Consider the following 20726-nt stretch of genomic DNA (forward strand, 5'->3'; position numbering starts at 1 on the left):
TTGACGACCTACCCACATACACACTAAGGCTTCTCCCAACCCAGGCGCTGAGGAGGTTGAAGAGCAGGAAACAACACACCGAGATGAAGTACAGCTCGAGAGGAGAGTGCAAATGTATAACAACACAACATGTCTGTTCATTTGTGTTTCATTGATTGTGAATTATTGAACACGATCATTTTGTAAAGGCTTGCAAGATGACAAGTCACATACTCTAATATGGACTCATAAACCATGCTCTTATCATAGATATTCATACACATATACATGTACCACACACACACACACACACACACACACACACACACCAGGTGCCTCCATCAGCGATGGTAGACTTGACATCGTCATTCACTGCCGGGAAGGTGCCAATGGTGGAGGCAAAACACACAGAGAGAGCCAGGACCCAGATCTACAGTAAAGTAAATCCAGAAGAAAGCACATTAGACCAGCTGAGCCCACCACAGATGCCTTTTCTCCTGCAGACATACCCTTGTCAAGCACTATTGTACTCGCATTCCTCGGTTAATTCAACCCAGAAGAAAGATAAGAGAGCAGTATGTGGGTAAGCTGTAGAACAAGATTCCCCAACTGGTTTTATTTGGCCCCCCAAGTTTTCTGAGCAAAACATATATAAATAAATTATAATTTTGTGTGGAATTGTCTTTTTTTAGACATAAAAAAAAACTGAAAAAGAACACCAGGAAATCAGCTCCAAGTGATTTTAAAATGAGAAATCTGTTCCCAACTATTCCCGTGCATAATAAAGAGACACAACTGTACAAATGTCAGCAAGGTTTGAAATGATTACGCTTTAGTCAAACGTATCTGTTTGGGCTTCTTGCAGTCAATTTGCAGTCTACAAATGATTTATAAGTATGTTCCAACCCCCGACTATCTGCTCAATGTGTCGCGGCTGAATCTAGTTGATGATCCCTCCTGTAGAATATCAACAGTGTGACTGAAGGTGATCTTTGGTTTAGAGATCTACTTTCGTACTAGTAGTATTTTACTAGTAGTATTATTTTTTTTTTTGTAGTATTTTTACTAAAACTAGTATTTAAAAAGTTTATTGCTACGGCATGTTAATCCATTTTAAGGACTTACAATAAAGTGTCTTGGTTTTCATGATTTCCCAATTTATAGAGTGAATTGAAATTCATGAAATCCATTAAAAAAACTCCAAAACTCATATGCTATGAAAGTGACTGGTCATTCGACATGCTAAAGACAGCTGAATAAACCGTCATTTTTTTTATAATTGGCCGTTCCACAAAAAGAGTCCCCTTTGATTTTGTAGTAGAAATTGTGCACCAATATTGAATTTTAAAACCTTGTTATATTCAATGAAGTTCATTTTAATGTATACAGTGCCTTCGGGTAAATATTTCCACATTTTTTTACGTTACAGCCTTATTCTGAAATGGATTTAAAAAAATAAAAAATATTCAGCAATGTACCGAAAATACTTCATAAAGACAAAAAGAAAACATGTTTTTAGAAATGTTTGCAAATGTATTACAGAAATACCTTATTTACCTAAGTATTCAGACCTTTTGCTATGGGACTTGAAATTGAGATCAGGTACATCTTGTTTCAATTGATCATCCTTGAGATGTTTGTACAACTTGATTGGAGTCCACCTGTGGTAAATTCGATTGATTAGACATGATTTGGAAAGGCACACGCCTGTCTATATAAGGTCCCACAGTTGACAGTGCATGCCAGAGCAAAAAACAAGCCATGAGGTTGAAGGAATTGTCCGTAGAGCTCCAAGACAGGATTGTGTCGAGGCACAGATCTGGGAAAGAGTGTCAAAAAAAATTCTGCAGCATTGAAGGTCCCCAGGAAAACAGTAGCCTCCATCATTCTTAAACAGAAGACGTTTGGAACCACCAAGACTTCCTAGAGCTGGCTGCCTGGCCAAACTGAGCAATCGGAGGAGAAGGGCCTTGGTCAACAACCAAGAACCCGATGGTCACTCTGAAAGAGCTCCAGAGTTCCTCTGTGGAGATGGGAGAACATTCCAGAAGGAGAATCATTTCTGCAGCACTCCACCAATCGGGCCTTTATGGTAGAGTGGCCAGAGGAATCCAGTCCTCAGTAAAAGGCACATGACCTCCCACTTGGAGTTTGCAAAAAGGCTTGAACTCTTTGGCCTGAATGCCAAGCGTCACGTCTGGAGGAAACCTGGCACCAACCCTACGGTGAAGCATGGTTTTGGCAGCATCATGCTGTGGGGATGTTTTCAGTGGCAGGGACTGGGAGACTTGTCAGGATCGAGGGAAAGATGAAGAGCGGAAAGTACAGAGAGATCCTTAATGAATCCCTGCTCCAGAGTAGTCAGGACCTCAGACTGGGGCAAAGGTTCACCTTCCAACAGGACATTGACCCTAAGCACACAGCCAAGACAATGCAGTAGTGGCTTCGAGACAAGACACTGAATGTCCTTGAGTGGACCTGCCAGAGTCCGGACTTGAACCCAATCAAACATCTCTGGAGAGACCTGAAAATAGCTGTACAGTGACATGCCCCATCCAACCTGACAGAGCTTGAGAGGATCTGTAGAGAAAAATGGGAGGAAAAGGGTCTGAAAACTTATGTAAATGTGATAATTACATTTTTTTTATACATTTGCAAAATGTCTAAAAACCTGTTTTTGTTTTGTCATTATGCGGTATTGTGTGTAGATTGATGAGGGACAAAAAAATATTTAATCAGTTTTAACGTAACAAAATGTAGAAAAGGCCAAGGGGTCTGAATACTTTCCGAATGCACTGTAGACCACATGGAGACATGTAGACCACATGGAGAAGTCAATAAATTCGATTCTTTATGTGAAGAAAGACTTGCTAAAGTGCACTTGCTAAAGTGCCAAAATTCGGAGTTTTGACATATTGCTCTGTGCACCCTCTGTTACTTCGAGGAAGATTTTAACCTACTTAAACACCAAGATCTTTCCAAGTTTTCACCATGATTGTAAAGCCCTAGTTATTTTGTTGCTTCAACAAAGTCATTTCTGAAGATCATTTTTTTCATGTGATTCCTTTTAAGGTTAAAAAAAAACAACCTCGCTCTCATTTTAAGGTCAACCCAGTTAAGTAAACTGAACTCTCGTTGTAATATTGTGAAACTCAAGCTTTTAAAAAGAAAAAAAGAAAAATAAACATCGAACATATTATAGTGAACTCTCCTAAAATATTTATGAAATTGATTGTGAAACCCAGCAAAGTCACTTATAGATGATTTGAACATGCTTTGTCAAAAAAATGCTAATATCGGTCCCATAAATTGAATGGGATTTGTGCCACAAACACTAAAAGACTAGCATGTGGAAATAGTGCCAGGTAAACTCAACCAAAGCATGGATTGCTGCCATACCTTGTCCATTGACTGCTTACAGGGTAAGGGAACCAATATGTAATTTGGAAATGTTGCATGGGAAAAATATTTCCTCTGTTTTCTCCCCGGTCCCTAAACGTCCTCGCTCCGTGAGAGAAGCAGAAAGAGAAAACTTCACCAATGTCAATTAGATCCTACTGATGCACGTCATTTTTGACATGATTTAGGTGAGAACCTCTTTATTTAGTCTTCTAGCTCAACAATGTATGACAGAAGAGATGCCGCATGTAACAGTATTTTATTGTTGACAAATTGACTAAGAAATAGTCTACCAAATTATAAGCAGAAAAACATCTAAATTACCCCCTGTGAAAAAATTGTTCCACCATCTCTGGTACTGCACAAGTAGCAACTACTCTTCCTGGGGTACACCAAAAAAAAATCAAATACATGATAAAGTACAGAACAGTTATAGACAAGAACAACATTACATTTAATACAAAATTAATAAATAAAGAGTTAAATATTGGAAAGACAAAAATGCTACTCACACACTATTCATATTCTTATATACAATACAGTTAAATGAGATCTTTAGAAAGAGGATAGGTGCTGTGATAATGTATTTTTTTATCTGTTTTTGAAGCTAAACTTTTTATTTTTGCCTGAGCAACCTCTGATGGCAGTTATAGTGCTCCTCCACCACAGATTGAATCCCTGCCTAAGTCTAAAAATGATTGAGCCCAACTCTGGCACCAACTCTGGCACCAACTCTGGCACCAACTCTGGCACCAACTCTGGCATTCCTCACTTGTTCTCTTTTACCGTTTGATCTCCAATGGCTGTTTATACACTACTGTTCAAAAGTTTGGGGTTACTTAGAAATGTCCTTGTTTTTGAAAGAAAAGCACATTGTTTGTCCATTAAAATAACATCAAATTGATCCGAAATACAGTGTAGACATTGTTAATGTTGTAAATGACTATTGTAGCTGATAATGGCTTTTTTTTAATGGAATATTTACATAGGCGTTCAGAGGCCCATTATCAGCAACCATCATTCCTGTGTTCCAATGGCACATTGTGTTAGCTAATCCAAGTTCATCATTTTAAACGGCTAATTGATCATTAGCAACCCCTCTTGCAATTATGTTAGCACAGCTGGCCTTCTAGGCAGAGTTGCAAAGAAGAAGCCATATCTCAGACTGGCCAATAAAAATATTAAGATGGGCAAAAGAACACAGACACTGGACAGAGGAACTCTGCCTAGAAGGCCAGCATCCCAGTCTCCTCTTCACTGTTGACGTTAAGACTGGTGTTTTGCAGGTACTATTGAATAAAGCTGCCAGTTGAGGACTTGTGAGGCGTCTGTTTCTCAAACTAGACACTCTAATGTACTTGTCATCTTGCTCAGTTGTGCACTGGGGCCTCCCACTCCTCTTTCTATTCTGGTTAAAGACAGTTTGCGCTGTTCTGTGAAGGGAGTAGTACACAATGTTGTACGAGATCTTCAGTTTCTTGGAAATTTCTCACATGGAATATCCTTCATTTCTCAGAACAAGAATAGACTGACGAGTTTCGGAAGAAAGTTATTTGTTACTGGCCATCTTGAGCCTGTTATCGAACCCACAAATGCTGATGCCCCAGATACTAAACTAGTCTAAAGAAGACCAGTTTTATTGCTTCTAATCAGAAGAACAGTTTTCAGCTGTGCTAACACAATCGCAAAAAGGTTTTCTAATGATCAATTAGCCTTTTGGAACACAGGAGTGATGGTTGCTGATAATGGGCCTCTGTATGCCTATATAGATATTCCATTAAACCAACTGTCGGACCAACTGTCAAGTGTCTTCACAGATATTTCAACCTCTCCCTGACCGAGTCTATAATACCTACATGTTTCAAGCAGACCACCATAGTCCCTGGTAATGAAGGTAACCTGCCTAAATAATTACCGCCCCGTGGCACTCACGTCGGTAGCCATGAAGTGCTTTGAAAGGCTGGTAATGGCTCATATCAACAGCATCCTCCAGGACACCCTAGACCCACTCCAATTCATAAAATTCGGCACCGGACAATTTACCTTGACACCCCCTCCCCTTCTTGTACACTGCCGCTACACGCTGTTTGTTTGTTACCTATGCTTAGTCACTTGCCCCTACATACATGTACAGATGGCCTCAACTAGCCTGTACCCCTGTACGCTGGCTCCGTACCGGTGCCTCCTGCATAAAGCCTCGTTATTGTTCTTCTTATTGTGTTACTTTTTATTATTACTTTTTATTTTAGCCTACTTGGTAAATATTTTCTTCTTCTTCAACTACACTGTTGGTTAAGGGCTTGTAAAGTAAGAATTTCACGGTAAAGTCTACACTTGTTGTATTCGGCGCATGTAAGGGTTTTCCTGTGGTGAAGGAGAAGCGGACCAAAAAGCAGCATGGTGGTTATTCATGTTCTTTAATTTATAAAGAAACTACACATGAGATAACTAACAAAAACAACAAACGTGAGAAAACCTAAAACAGTCCTAGCTGGTGCAAACACAGAGACAGGAACAATCACTAATGACACCTGCCTCTGATTGAGAACCATACTAGGCCGAAACATAGAAATACCCAAATCCTAGAAAAACAAACATAGACTGCCCACCCAACTCACGCCCTGACCATACTAACTAAATACAAAACACAGGAAATAAAGGTCAGAACGTGACAGCGCATGTGGCAAATAAGGTTTGATTTGATTTGAATTACATTGTAGGAAGCTACAATCTATCCACAATATTAAAGCTGATCTACACCCTTAAAAAATATATATATATATTTCACAAATGCTAAATATACACTGTAAACTGTTTTAAAAGGCTTTCTCATAGTTACAGCCAATCGTATTTTCGTTGACAACACGTTTTTGGTGGCCTTCTTCCCTTACACACAGGTGTTCAGAGCACCCTAGATAGTTAATTAGCACAGGTGGTCCCTCCATCTTCTGTCTGTCTTCTGTAAACATGCACTTTAACATGGAGATATGGCCGTGTGGGAACACTAACCCCTAACCCAATAAAAGGTGTGTATCAATTTAACCTTTTGTTTTTTTGAAAATTATTTCTTGCTGATATGAAAGATAACACCCTTATACTTTCAAAACGTACTACAAGCCATCCGTGTTCATGTTCAGGCCAAGCGTAGGGCTCTTAACAAAACTGCCCTCTACAGAAGATACCTTTGTCCAATGACTCTTCTGTGTAATGGAATGGAACTAAGAGTCATGATCAAAGGCTACTACTAACGTTACTGCTACTGATACCACTGCTACTAGGGAGTAATAATAGTAACAATAGTAACAATTGTCTTGTTTATGCAGCAGTTCAAAGTGGTTTACAAGCTAAAAAAGGAACTTGTAATAGATTTGAACCCAAATAATACATTACCCATAAAGGCGTGTTGCGGCATGGTGGCAGTTAAAAAAAAAACAATGATAAGAGACACATTATAATGTTTTGGCATACGATACATCTTTAATATTATAACTGTTGACATTACCTACAACGTGGCTTACCTCTTCTTTATTTTGTAAGTAAGAGGAAGTAGTAGTAGTCGCTAGTGCACACTTTATTTTCAGTTGTCCTGCTTTTGGTCCTACTGCATTTGCTTGTTTAACATTAGTGAATGAATGCGGACCATTGAATAGGCTTCTTTTTTTCAACAATCTGGGCAACCTGGGTTGTTGGTTTGTACAATCTGTATCATGTGAATGAATGCTTGTGCAACAATCTCTCACCATTGATCCTACCTCCTTCTCTCACCATCTGCCTTCTCTAAGGCTGACAGCGAGCCTTCAATAAAACTTGTGGGCCAATAGCGAGCAGTAGTTTTCCCAAGGTCTAGCTAGCTAGCTGTAGGCTAGTTTACGGCGGCTGCAGCAGGTTTTATTGAAGAGGATGTTGTCCCTAATTTGTTAGCTTTGGCCAATTCCAGATTAACTTTCAAATGATTATGCGTGTGAAACATTGTGGCATTTGAACTTTAGATCGCCGGTTACTTTATGTGATGAACGTGAAAAATATGTTTGCAATGGGAAGTAATAATTGTACATGAATGTCCAAGAATATGTCCAAGTATATGTTATACAAAAGAGTGTGCTCTCCTACAGCATACCACATCACACGGAGTGTGCTGAATATTAAGGTCGCCATCCTTTCAGCATCATGAGCCTGTCACACACATCCTTTGATGGGTCACGGTTGTCGCTTTTGGTGATTCTGTGATAGTGATGGCATTAGGCATCCCGTCAGTTCAACGTCTAGTTTTGATTTATGTTCGGTTGAGTTGTCACAAAATGTGAATTCAACATGAAATCCCCCCCCAAAAAAATCACGGCATTGGATTTAGGTTAAAAGTTGTGTAAAAAAAGAAAAGAAAAAAAGAAATGCCCTTATGTTGATGAATTTTGCAAACCCAATTAGTTATCCACGGTGATTCAACACCATCACATATGTCGTGTAAACAATGTTGATTCAACTAGTTTTTGCCCAATGGGGTGGCTCAGGCTTGTTTGATTCAGTTGGGTGCATTAAGTGATGCTAATTTCTTGTTATGTTTCTAGATTTTCTGTTTAGTACAATGTGTTGGAAGGTTATTTCCCCCCCAGGTCCAATAGCCACGGTTTGCCACTGACCAATACAGTGACAAGAGTTTGTAACCCTTTAATAACAAATCTAACCCTTTAATAACAAATCTAACCCTTTATTTCTGAGAGTGTAAACGGGAAAGTTGTGGCAAACAGATCTTTAAATCTGGATGTCCCAAATAATCACTAGCTATGCTTTTAAATTGATGGACTACCTATTGGCCAAGCCTGCTTGTTGTCAAACCCTGGGTCCTTTTACTCCTCCATGTTGTGCCAACCACCACGTCCTGGGCACCACATCTCAGCCCACCATCACAAAATGTCAGTGTGCTGCTCAGTGATATATATATGACCCTCTTCCAGGAATGTGAATCATTCAGTGGAATGCTGTGACACACTAATGCCATTTTGGTGACATATCCCGCCAGCCTTGCCCTGGACCAAATTCTGAATATAATCATGTTGACACTTGTGTTCTGTTTGGTCGCCAGAATTCACACAAGAGCAAATGATAAAAACCAGGGCCCTAGGGGGGGGGGGGACCTGATGCTAGTTCAACACTCCTAGTCTGAGACCTGTTACCATTGGCGAGCGGGGACAGAAATCCTCATGCAGGCCAGTCAAATGATTTCAATGCAGCCAGGGTATAATAACATTTAACATTGTTATTACCGGGGAAATCCCATGGGGGTTGCAGTTTTGGGGGGAAAAATTCAAAGGAAGCGGAAAAGGGGTGAATAATTGACAGTATTTATTGACACTAAAAACAAACATCCATATTATTATTATTTTTCTTTCAATAACAATAGACTATTCTGATGTTGCCATGCAGTAAATAAATCAGCAGTGCCACCTACTAAGGGTTTTAGTCTGTATCATCCACACTAAAAATGTTTTCAAGCTCCTTAACTTCTTTCTGTGCTCAAGTCTTTTGGGTGCTGGGATGTCTTAACGCAACCATCTCCGTTATTATCTCAATCTATTAGGAATGTCTGTAGTTTCACACATTGCAACACTGACAAATAATACACAATACTGGATACACGAATCAAATGTAATGCATGTAACACATTATTTGGCATATGTACTATATATTATTATACTGGTGAATGCATTTAAACAACATTGCAAATCTCCAGTGTACTGGCCAAAGATAATGCTTTTACTGTCATGTCATTTAGGATGCGTTGCGTTTGCAATACTCCCATGACGATGTAATATACATGTTTTGTGATTATCACTCAGCTACACAGCTATTTCATGAAATGTACCGCGAGGCAAAATAACGATTTAATTCAAACAAAAAAATGACATGACATATAATAATGGTCAAATGTAATTTTGTCTGGCTTTGCCGTTCGTTCGTTCACTTTAGAAGATATTCCTTAGAGGGTCTGAAAAAAAAGGAACAGAAATGTTGCGTCATAATATAAAAACACAATAGCATGATGTGTGTATGATGTCAGCCTGTCTCCCTGTGTCCGAAAAAAATTGGGGACCATATCAACTGAGTATCATATTATTAATAATTAATGAATATTTAAAGTACATCAACTGAGGCTAATACAGTGTACAGTATCTTAAAATACCAATAACTCACAATTGTTTTGTTAGAAATTAGCATAAAAACGTTGTACTGTACATCAGTTAAAAACACATGAAACTAGCATGCTAATATCCAAGCAGGACCTACTGTACCAATGAAAGACTATTGAGGAGTTCATGAATTGAGACGTCATCATTGGTTTGCTGTGAGGAAGGCTCGCTCCTAATGGATAATTCTGGAATAGTAGGTTCCTCCAAGCTAGAATTCAAAAAGTAAACCATCAGTATTCCATTTGTTTTGGAGAACAAATGAGTTTTAATAGACATTGGACATACATTCAGGCTTTATACACTGTTTAAATTATATTGTCCAGTCTTTTATGTTAAAAAAACTAGGCCTGTCCTGGTTCCTACCTCCTCTTGTTTGACAGCGCTGATTTCAAGTATTTCTTGATGGCCATCTGTTTTCCGTAGTGGCTGTAGTTGTCTGAAAACACGGCGCCTGAGTGGTGTTTTACTGGAAACTGGTCCTCCATGAGGTCATTACTACAGATGAAAATATAATTAGAAAAGAAAGAATTATTACAATGAGATCTGCTCAAAGCAAGGTTTACTTCATTGGTTTACACATTGTTGTACCATGATATACAAGACCTTGTGAATTGTTGAAACATTTATACTATAGCATTATTGAATACTAGTTTCTGATTGACTTGAAGAGCATTATAGAGTGTGCATTATTTCTCAGTAATGCATGACAATAACCAACGGCTATGAATTATTTCTTGGAGGGTGCACTAGTAATTCAGATGGAACTGTTAACAGGCATTTGCTGCAGATTAGGGTCTGTGCTGTAGCTGATAGTTCGTCACCAAGTCTATTTGTTCTGTTACTACACTTTACTGTAGCTGTAGTAGTAAAACTTCCTAGCAACTTCAGTGAATGTTGGAACACATTTCTACCGGCAAATTTGCATGTGTGTGTGTTCAATTGTAATCGCTGTATGGTCATGATAATCAATTCGGGGCTCTATGTGTTCTCTGAAAATATGCAACCGTGCGGACGTTTGGTGCCACTTCTGACCGGGCAGTACGGACCTACACAGGGGTCTCTGCCATATTCATGGAGATTCCAATCCATAAGGACTCAAATTGTTCAGTTTAAGGGGAACTGCAACTTGGGCATGATCACAAGGACCAACCGATGGTCACTACACAGGAATTATTTCCTCCCCAAAGGCCCTTCTGATTGACTACTGGGAGATTTGAGGCAGCACTAGATCCTTTTTTGGAAAAACCATGGCGCACGGATGCTAAAAAACACAAAACAGGGAATCTTCAACATTAATATAACATTGAGTTACTTACTACCCATTGTAAACGTTCTTTCATCCAAATCATGTTGCAGTAATAAGAGAAATGTGGCAATATAAGTGAGATATAACTTTTGACGATGGCAGTCAAGCCAAACGTGTAGTGGTATTACATCGGTAGAGTGATTCAATCGGCAGGATGAACTGGCAGGATGGCAAATGCGACATTGTTGTGATAAACTTCTATGAACTTCTCAGCTGTAAAACTTCAATTCACACCATTGGTGTTGATTTCGGTCAACCTGCCTTAGAGCTGCCCCGGCGTCCCTATTTGTATTTTAACGTACTGATTGTACTACATGGTGAATGTTAGAAATAGAGGAATAGCCCAAGATAGATTTAGAGTCCCTCAGAGCACAATTTATGGTTACCATGTGAAGGTTGTACCTGACTCGCTTTGCAATCAAGGATTCAAGGTAGTCCTTGGCCGAAAGCTGACCTAAAAGTTTGCTGTAGCCACTTGTGAAGAGACCATCTGCATGTCTTGTTGGTCTAAAAAAAAAAAAAAAGATCAATAAAATGCTTTCAGATTCAGGACAAATGATGTTAAAGTGTCAATAGTTACATCAATTCACTTTTGATTGATGCAGACAGGATGTCAAGAGCAGATTATTCAGCTAAATGTCACAGTCACAAAGTATTAATTGCTGGTGACGGGCACTTCAGGACATTCGACATTTACTGCTAAGAACTTTAGCCTCAAATATGTTGGTGGACCCTGATGTGAGGTCAATGTTGCCTTATTACTATCATTGGCTAACAACACAACACATTTTATGTTTTATTGTAATACATACTTGGCCCATCAGAAAACAGATGTCAACAGATACCTGTATGACAGAAGTGCATTAAAATCCATAGGAGGAACCAATTTCATTCGATTCTGTGCTGAGAAACATAAGTGAGGGACTGATTTCATCACAAACCATTTTGTAACTAAGTGAATGTGACCATTACCTTGCAATTATATCATAGAGAAGTTTAAGGTTTTCCATGTCATTTATTGACAGACTCTGCTCCCAGTCACCCTTCCCATCTGTCTCAACAGTCCCTGACCTATAGAACGGAAGCAATAAGTGAGTCCATCGTCATATCAAATTCAATATACATAATTGACCAATGACATTATTTAATTTCTCAATTGCTACATAGTCGGAGTCACCAAATGTTTCATGTGAAAACGTTTTTATTTTGAGTTTCTTCTTCAAAGTTCCCTTCGGATGGCAGAGATGAATCTTAACATACAGTATATACGCACCAACAATTTCCAATCAGAATCATGTAAGCAAGACCAGAATCATTTAAACATGGTTTTAGTACCGACAGTCAGCCTGTTTATGATAACCATGTAACCATATAGTAAATGTGTCTGTATCTATCAGCGATTGTAACGAGATGCTTTTCTTTAAATTATCAGTAAGAGTATCTCAAAACAGAAGTCAGAACAAAATCATAAAATATCATTACCTGACTGAGTATGCGGCGACAGCAGGTAGACTCGTGGTTCTGGTACACAGCATACTGCATAGTGCCATCAAAAAAAGTCGATGAAAGCTGTTCGTCTGTGCCATAACGCTCTGCACATGCAGAGACAGAATAATAGCATTGTATTTTTCTCCTTCTTGATCACCATTGGAACAATTACTTTATCATTTACTGTTAAGATTAACATTTTAACTAAATGAAATAAAAATACACAGTCTTGTATTTCCTTAAGTAAATCAGGTTGTATATATTGCACAATGCAATAGACTCACATGCATCAACAATCACCGTGGGTCGGCTGGGCTGCTGTCCACGGTGCTGAAAGAAAAGTTTCTGTATTATTCAAGCCGTGGTTTGGATCTGGTAAAATGAACCACCACCTTTCACTGACTCTGCATCTATTATTTCTTTGCTTTCTAAGTATGGAACGCAATCACAGTAGTGGCGATACGTCATCGTAACAATTCCCAATGCGCTCGTCACAGGCTTATTAAGAACGGACAGTCCGGACTTCTGTGCCCAGTGGGAGGCTTATTGTTGCACTGAGTGTACAAAACATTAGGAACACCTTCTTACTATTGCGTCGGTGCATGGATTCTACAAGGTGTCGAAAGCATTCCACAGGGATGCTGGCCCATGTTGACTCCAATGCTTCCCACAGTTGTGTCAAGTTGGCTGAATGTTTTTTGGGTGGTGGACCATTCTTGATGAACACGGGAAACTCAGACAGGGAGGGATACAGTTCAATCATTGTCCAAAAATGGATGGATTGTGGTTAAAAAAAGCAGATAAAGCTGGCAATACAGTAGTGTGGAGTAAAGACAAATATGTGATAGAAGCCTACCATCAATTAGACAATGATGAATTCTACCAATCTTTTACCTTCAACCCTACAGAGGACCTAAAAACTGAATTGAAAGGGATCCTCACAGAAGCTAAGGAGAATGGCTACATTTCAGACAATGAGTTCAAATTAATTTTCAATGGCAGTCCGGCATATGGCTTCTCTTTATCTTCTTCCAAAAGTCCACAAGAATCTTGAGAACCCCCCCAGGTTGAGAACCCCCCCAGGCAGACCAGTCATTAGTGGTAATGAAAGTCGGACAGAATCTCCAAGTACATAGTTTACTTCATTAAGCCTTTTCTGACGTCACTCGCAGCCTATCTTCAATATACCACAGACGTGTTGAACAAAATGAAGGAATTGAACAATATAGGTACAGCTTCTTTTTTTTAGTCACCATGGATGTGGAGTCTCTGTACACCACCATTGAACATGATCAAGGATTGGCAGGTATGCACCATTTCTTGACTACCCGGCCTGAGACTGAAATGCCTCCTACAGAATTCATTGTTTCACTGACTGAACGGACTCTTAATAATAACATCTTTGTCTTACTGGACCGTATTGTTAAACAAGTCAAAGGATGTGCCATGGCAGAATTCCTACAGCCCTTCCTACGCTGGTTTGTACTTGGGTAAATGGGAAAATGACTTCATTTTGGATCCTTCGAATAACCAGCTCTTTGACCGGATTATGTGGTGGGGAACGCAATATATTGATGATGTTCGCCTGTTCTGGTCCGACTCAGAAGATGAACTTATTTCCTTCACCAATACCTTAACAGAATTAACCCTAACATCAAACTAACTATGGAGTACAGCAAGGATAACATTCATTTTTTTGGACCTTGACATCAGTAAAGATGATAAAGGTTGTTTGCACACATCAATCTTTTAGAAACCTACAGATGAGAATACCATTCTGAGGGCAGACAGCTTTCACCCCAAAAGGCTAAAAGAAAACATTCCATATGGCCAATTCCAAAGAGTCCGCAGAATTTGCAATCAGACTACAGTATCAAATCTGCTGAAGTAGAGAATCGCTTCTTGAATCGGGACTACAGTGCTGAGGTCCTGAAAGATGCAGGTATAAGGGTCAGACGACTAGACAGAGACCTTGTTGTGATTAGGAGTGCCTCGTGATACATCCAAGAGAGTGTACTTTGGTACAAAATGGAGCACTGAAGCAGAGAACATTAAAAGAATCATTAAAAATAATTTGGGAATCATCGAAAGTGATACGCTACTACGCCAAGTCTTCCCAGAGCCACCAGTCATAAGCTTTAAGAGATGTCCTACCCTTAAATGACTAATTAGTCCACAGCTATCTTCCTGCTGACTCTCAAAAAAATAGGCTTGACCACAAATCAAAGGGCTCTTAAATGCAACCAGTGCAGAAATATTGCAAAGAAAAAGTGTTTTGTTTCTAAAGTTACATTAATAAAGGATCATATCTTTCACCAGGATTCAACTGGTCAGTCTGTCATGGAAAGCAGGTGTTCCTAATGGTTTGTACACTCAGTGTATGTTCAAAAAGACAAAACAGCCTATTTTTGGTCTTAGTCAGCACAGCTAATTAAATATGATTTATTCGCATTCCCAGCAATGCTTTAGTACCACGATTTACATTTAAGTGGATCATAGCACAGTAATTATTTATCCTACAGAAAGACAGAATCCCAGAGCATACAAGTCATCAGGTCCAATCACATTACAGGACTCAATACAGCAAATCCAATTCTATTTCACATTTCCCTTTTGTGGACAGAGTTCCCAGATGTACAAATGACTGTTTGGGTGCACATCTCCAGTTGCTGTATCCCTGGTTTAGGTGAACAGTTGTTTAGATTAGACTGGTGGTCAGACTTTCTCACCTTTTAAACATTAGCAAATGATTGACAGCCAGGAGAGAAGGGACAGGCTTTGGTTTACATGATAGTTTATCTCAGGTGCTGCCCAACAGTTCCAAAGGGAATTATCAAAAAAGTAAACAACATTTAAAAAAATGATTTCCTTTACATAACAAAGCACACAAAGTATGTGAGGCCTGGTTTCAAACACTATATAAGTTAAATCCTTTGAAATACTTGACTTGCCTAGTGCAGCATTGAATACCACGTCATACCTTGTCCTTAGACCGCTTACAGGGTAAGTCATTTAATATTTAATTTTGTCATTTGGATTCATTATCACTTTAAATACATTTTTACTCATATTAGCACTTCAGGCCCTTGCCTATGAAAAGCCAAAAGGTTTGAAGATCACCCATCACATCCGATATACAGAATGTTTTGGATGGTAGGGCCAAGCTAAATTTGTCACAGTGTGATGGCAGAAGTTGATTCATAGTGACATCAGGAGTTGATTCATAGGGACATGGCAGTATAAGCAGAATCACCCTGCAAAATGCCATCTGTTATGTGCCCACCAGGAGATGGAGAAGGTTAAAAGCCACAGAATGCCACCCCTCACAACACATTGATTTTCTGTCAGAATGACTGTAATCCCGGGCAACCATACTGTCACAATGCATATCATGAATGCATTTGTAGACCAACTTAAGAAATGTAGAATGGTTACATTATCCATAATGCTCATTGACCAGACATTCCAAATGACCATGGCAATTATTCATCACAATAGTAAACCGTGGCAATTTTGCATCACAATAGTAATTCTATTTACATTGTGTAAGGCAGACTAGTAAGTTTTGCCATCATTTTTTAAGTTAAGCAATTCAAGACAGTTCAGGGGTCATAGGTGGGATCATGGGATCATTAATCCACTGTGATTTTACTGACCCGGTCGCAGAGACTTTTATGGTCACACAAAGTGCCACCTGTAAATTCAAAATGAGTAGCTTAATTATTTTTATTAAATTAAAGGGGAATTCCACTCTTACATATTTAAGCTTTTTTTTGACAGATTATACATTACAAGGGGCTACAGCGGTTAAAGAGGAGAGAAAGTTGGGTTGAACCTCGCTCTATGATGAGAAAGTTGGAAGTCGTATATTTGTTGAGTTACCACTCAGCCACAGCTCAGCACGGCCAATAAACATTTTCGGAACCAAGTACTTTTTCAATATTGCACACACAGGGTGACATTTTGCGTGCACAATTGGCAGCGAGCACCATTATCATAACATTTTAAATAAACGGGATGTTGCAAATAGCTTTTTAGCAGCGTGAATTTGTGCTTTGTGTTGGTGGCAGTCCGCAAAGATGAAATTGGATTCACTAGGCACACTTTATGATGCTGCTCTAGGATTTGTAACTAACACTTACCCATCTCTGTACCTTGCAGCAGTTGGCAGAATGGCCATCCTTAAAGGAATTACAGCCTGAATAAAAAAAGGATTAAATGTACATTTTGTTTGTCACTGGCCTACACACGAATGGTTCAATTACATTTCCGTAATGTCAAAGTGGAATGATATTTTTAGACATTTTTGCAAATTAACAAATAAAGAAAAGCTGAAGTGTCATGAGTCGACAAGTATTCAAGCCCTTTGTTATGGTAAGCCTAAATAAGTTCAGGATTCAAAATGTGCTTTCAAGAAGTCACATAATATGTTGCATGGACTCACTCTGTGTGGAACAATAGTGTTTAACATCATTTTCGAAATGACTACCTCATCTCTGTACCCCACGCATACAATTGTCTGTAAGGTCCCTCAGTCGAACATTGAGTTTCAAACACAGATTCAACCGAAAATCAGGGAGGTCTTCCAATGCCTCGCAAAGAACCGCGGATGGGTAACAAAAAAAAAAGCAGACATTGAATATCCCTTTGAGCATAGTGAAGTTATTCACTACACTTTGGATGGTGTATCAAAAACCCCAGTCACTACAAAGATACAAAGATTCCTAACTCACTTGCCTGAGAGGAAAGAAACCGCTCAGGGATTTCACCATGAGACCAATAGTGACTTTCAAACAGTTACATAGTTTAATGGTTGTGAAGTTGTCTGTGGCAGTCACGGAGAGACTGATAAATATGTTTCTATGTTTAGCGAATATCTTCTGTGTATAAAGTGATATGGTAGGGAAAAACGCATCTAACCACGCGCTTAGCTGTTCTACGAGTAGTCTGAGGCAGTCGGTAAATAACAAGCGTTTAAGTAATGAAAGTTATTTTAGTAATGAAAGTTTTGGGACACAGCTTGGATATTTAACAATGCTTAACGTGCAATTGAGTTCTGAGCCTTGACGGTGTGCGCATGATGGGTTCGATTAAGGATTTGCGTGCTTACAATGATCCACATAACGCTAGACTCGTGCATTAGCAGCCCTAAATTATTTTTTATGATTTCCTTAATTCATTTCAAGTGGTGGCTGCATGCATGCTATGCTGGGTCATTTTGTAATTCAAGCCTATTTTGTAGAATTGCTACAGTATATTAATCCTAGTCCAAATCTCCCCATTTATTATTATCTAACTTATATCTAATCATATTGATTAGATATATTTATTTTAAGCAATTTGGCATCACAGCATATTTGAGTAATTTTAAGATTTGCATGATTTTATTTTACTAGGCAAGTCAGTTAAGAACAAATTCTTAACTGGGTTAACTGCCTGTTCAGGTGCAGAACGACAGATTTGTACCTTGTCAGCTCAGGGATTTGAACTTGCAACCTTCTGTTTACTAGTTCAACGCTCTAACCACTAGGCTACCCTGTCGCCCCAGATTATTTAAAAACAGGTAGAAGAGTGAAATGGGCAAATAGTGGATGTCAACTGTGGTCTTTCACTTGAGAATCCTGTTTGAGAACCCATTGACTTCTCCAAAGCATTGTTGTGAGATGCAATGTGTATGGATCATTCAGTGATTTAATTTCACGTGACTTTTACTTACTCATCTCTTTGGATTTTCCATCTTCTGCACAGCACAATAGAGGTGGCCACTTGGTTTATGATTTGCCGAATTGACACCTGTGGTTTTCCATGGTTCAATTAAGAATTCCTTCTTTGGTAAGGCACCGGCATAATGGTGAGCGACTCCCTGCTCTGTGTCTCATTAACCTCTCCATTCTTCCTGCTGTGTGCTCTTTAAAATTCCTCCCCGGAGAATTCAGAATCATATGAATATGCTGCCACTAATCCTGTCTCTCCGTCTCACCCACTCATTTTATATGCTTTAAAGGCATGAATGACAAGGTCAATGTTGCCAAGTGATCAATTATGAACATCGAAAACAACAATAAGAATAGTAGGTATAGGGCTAATATATATATATATATATATATATATATATATATATATATATACAGTTGAAGTGGGAAGTTTACATACACTTAGGTTGGAGTCATTAAAACTAGTTTTTCAACCACTCCACAAATATCTTGTTAACAAACTAGAGTTTTGGCAATCTACTTTGTGCATGACGCAAATACTTTTTCCAACAATTTTTTACAGAGAGATTATTTCACCTAAAATTCACGGTTTCACAATTTCCAGTGGGTCAGAAATGTACATACACCAAGTTGACTGTACCTTTAAACAGCTTGGAAAATTCCAGAAAATGATGTCATGACTTTAGAAGCTTCTGATAGGCTAATTGACATCATTTGAGTCAATTGGAGGTTTACCTGTGGATGCATTTCAGGCCTTCAAACTCAGTGCCTCTTGGCTTGATATCATGTGAAAATCAAAAGGATGCAGTAAAAAACATTGTAGACCTCCATAAGTCTGGTTCATCCTTGTGAGCAATTTCCAAACACCTGAAGGTACCACTGTTGTCACGATCGCAGTATGGAACGGACAAAGGTGCATGTGAGCGTACATTTTTCTTTATTTTGCAAATGTCGCCAACAAAACAATAATACAACAAAAAACGACCGTGAAGCTCCGTAAGGCTATATATGCCTATATACGTTTCGTTTAGTCTTTATTGTTTTGTTGTGTGGTTCACTTATTTCTAATAAAAGATGTGGAACTCAGATCACGCTGCACGTTGGTCCGAGTATGCTTCCAACGATCGTGACAACCACGTTCATCTGTACAAACAATAGTACAAACAAAGTATAAACACCATGGGACAACGCAGCCGTCATACCGCTCAGGAAGGAGACGCATTCAGTCTCCTAGAGATGAACGTACTTTGGTGAAAAAAGTGCAAATCAATCCCAGAACAACAGCAAAAGACGTTGTGAAGATGCTGGAGGAAACAGGTACAAACGTTTTTGTATCCACAGTAAAACGAGTCCTATATCGACAGAACCTGAAAGGCCGCTCAGCAAGGAAGAAGCCACTACTCCAAAACTGCCATAAAAAAAAAAGCCAGACTACGGTTTGCAACTGCAAAAAGATCCAAAAAGATTGGACTTTTTGGAGAAATATCCTCTGGTCTGATGAAACAAAAACAGAACTGTTTGGTCATAATGACCATTGTTGTGTTTGGAGGAAAAAGAGGGTGGCAGCATCATGTTGTAGGGTGCTTTGCTGCAGGAGGGACTGGTGCACTTCACAAAATAGATGGCATCATGAGGAAAGAAAATGATGTGGATATATTGAAGCAACATCTCAAGACCTCAATCAAAAAGGTAATGCTTGGTCGCAAATGGGTCTTCCAAATGGACAATGACCCCAAGCATGCTCCCAAAGTTATGTCAAAATGGCTTAAGGACAACAAAGTCAAGGTATTGGAGTGGCCACCACAAAGCCCTGACCTCAATCCTTTAGGCAATTTGTGGGCAGAACTGAAAAAGCGTGTGCGAACAAGGAGGCCTACAAACCTGACTCAGTTATGGTGAGAACACATTTTTGGTGGTAGATGGTTGCTTTAACTCATTAGGAAATATCTCAAGGGCTGTATACATCTCATCTGCTTGGACCTGGAGAAGAGTCCCGGAAGATGCGTATAGTTCAGAAGGCTCATTGCCGCTTATTTTCTTCCCAATGTAGTTATTCGAAGGGGATTCCACTACTGCTCCAATGACAAGGCCCACTCACTCACTCACTCACTCACTCACTCACTCACTGTGTTCTACTGGGACTTGGGGCCTACACACTTTCATATAGGCCTACTCCTATTCTTCCGACACTGGATTATTCATGCCATTCCTCTTTTCATCATTGGGTAGCATGATTCATCATTAAGATTGAGTGAATAAATGGGACTCTATCCCGTCTCCTACTTATTCAGGAAGTCACCTCAAACAACGGCCATTTCGGCCCTGTCTTCACCCTTTGCCATTTCACATTCCACTCACTTATTCCACTATACACGGCCTTCAACTGGAATGGAGGCCAACCCTGTTTGTCATGTCCTTCAGAGAAACGTCTGTTGCTATCTTACATTCGGCAGACAAAGACAGCACGCAAAACCCCTACACTTGAAACGGAAAAGGATACAAAGCAGCCACCGGCCCACAATGGAACAGTCCTACAATGGACACAGCCTACCTACATACACATTCATTCGGTCACAATGGAATTGCTTTTTTACTGACAGGGTGGGTAGCTCTTAAAAGAGCCTTAGAGTTAATATAGCAGTCCAAATGCGCTGC

At 39.3% G+C, this 20726-nt stretch overlaps 1 protein-coding gene across 2 annotated transcripts; it reads right to left on the reverse strand.

The window, feature by feature from the left end:
- Positions 1-8696: 8696 nt before the first annotated feature.
- On the reverse strand, positions 8697-12841 carry LOC118365040 (VIP peptides-like). Of its 2 annotated transcripts, none has more exons than XM_035746941.2 (7): positions 12642-12841; positions 12352-12461; positions 11842-11940; positions 11272-11376; positions 9927-10058; positions 9666-9771; positions 8697-9361 (listed from the first exon to the last, which is right to left on the reverse strand). In XM_035746941.2, the coding sequence occupies exons 1-7, from the start codon at positions 12645-12647 to the stop codon at positions 9353-9355; spliced, it is 567 nt and encodes a 188-aa protein (XP_035602834.1). In that variant the 5' UTR covers positions 12648-12841; the 3' UTR covers positions 8697-9352. The 2 variants fall into 2 exon arrangements, with proteins under 2 accessions (XP_035602834.1, XP_035602833.1); XM_035746940.2 differs by having other exon boundaries at positions 9661-9771.
- Positions 12842-20726: the final 7885 nt, after the last annotated feature.

Source organism: Oncorhynchus keta, chromosome 32 (genome assembly GCF_023373465.1).
Source record: "Oncorhynchus keta strain PuntledgeMale-10-30-2019 chromosome 32, Oket_V2, whole genome shotgun sequence".
Taxonomy (NCBI): Eukaryota; Metazoa; Chordata; class Actinopteri; order Salmoniformes; family Salmonidae; genus Oncorhynchus; species Oncorhynchus keta.

Bases quoted from the DNA above. Each gene is read 5' to 3' on its own strand.
- LOC118365040 (XM_035746940.2), bottom strand. The intron at 10,059-11,271 runs GTACAACCTTCA...TTTCATCTGTAG, and splicing joins TTGATTGCAAAGCGAGTCAG to TAATGACCTCATGGAGGACC. The intron at 9,362-9,660 runs GTAGGTCCTGCT...CTTTTTTTTCAG, and splicing joins AATAGTCTTTCATTGGTACA to ACCCTCTAAGGAATATCTTC.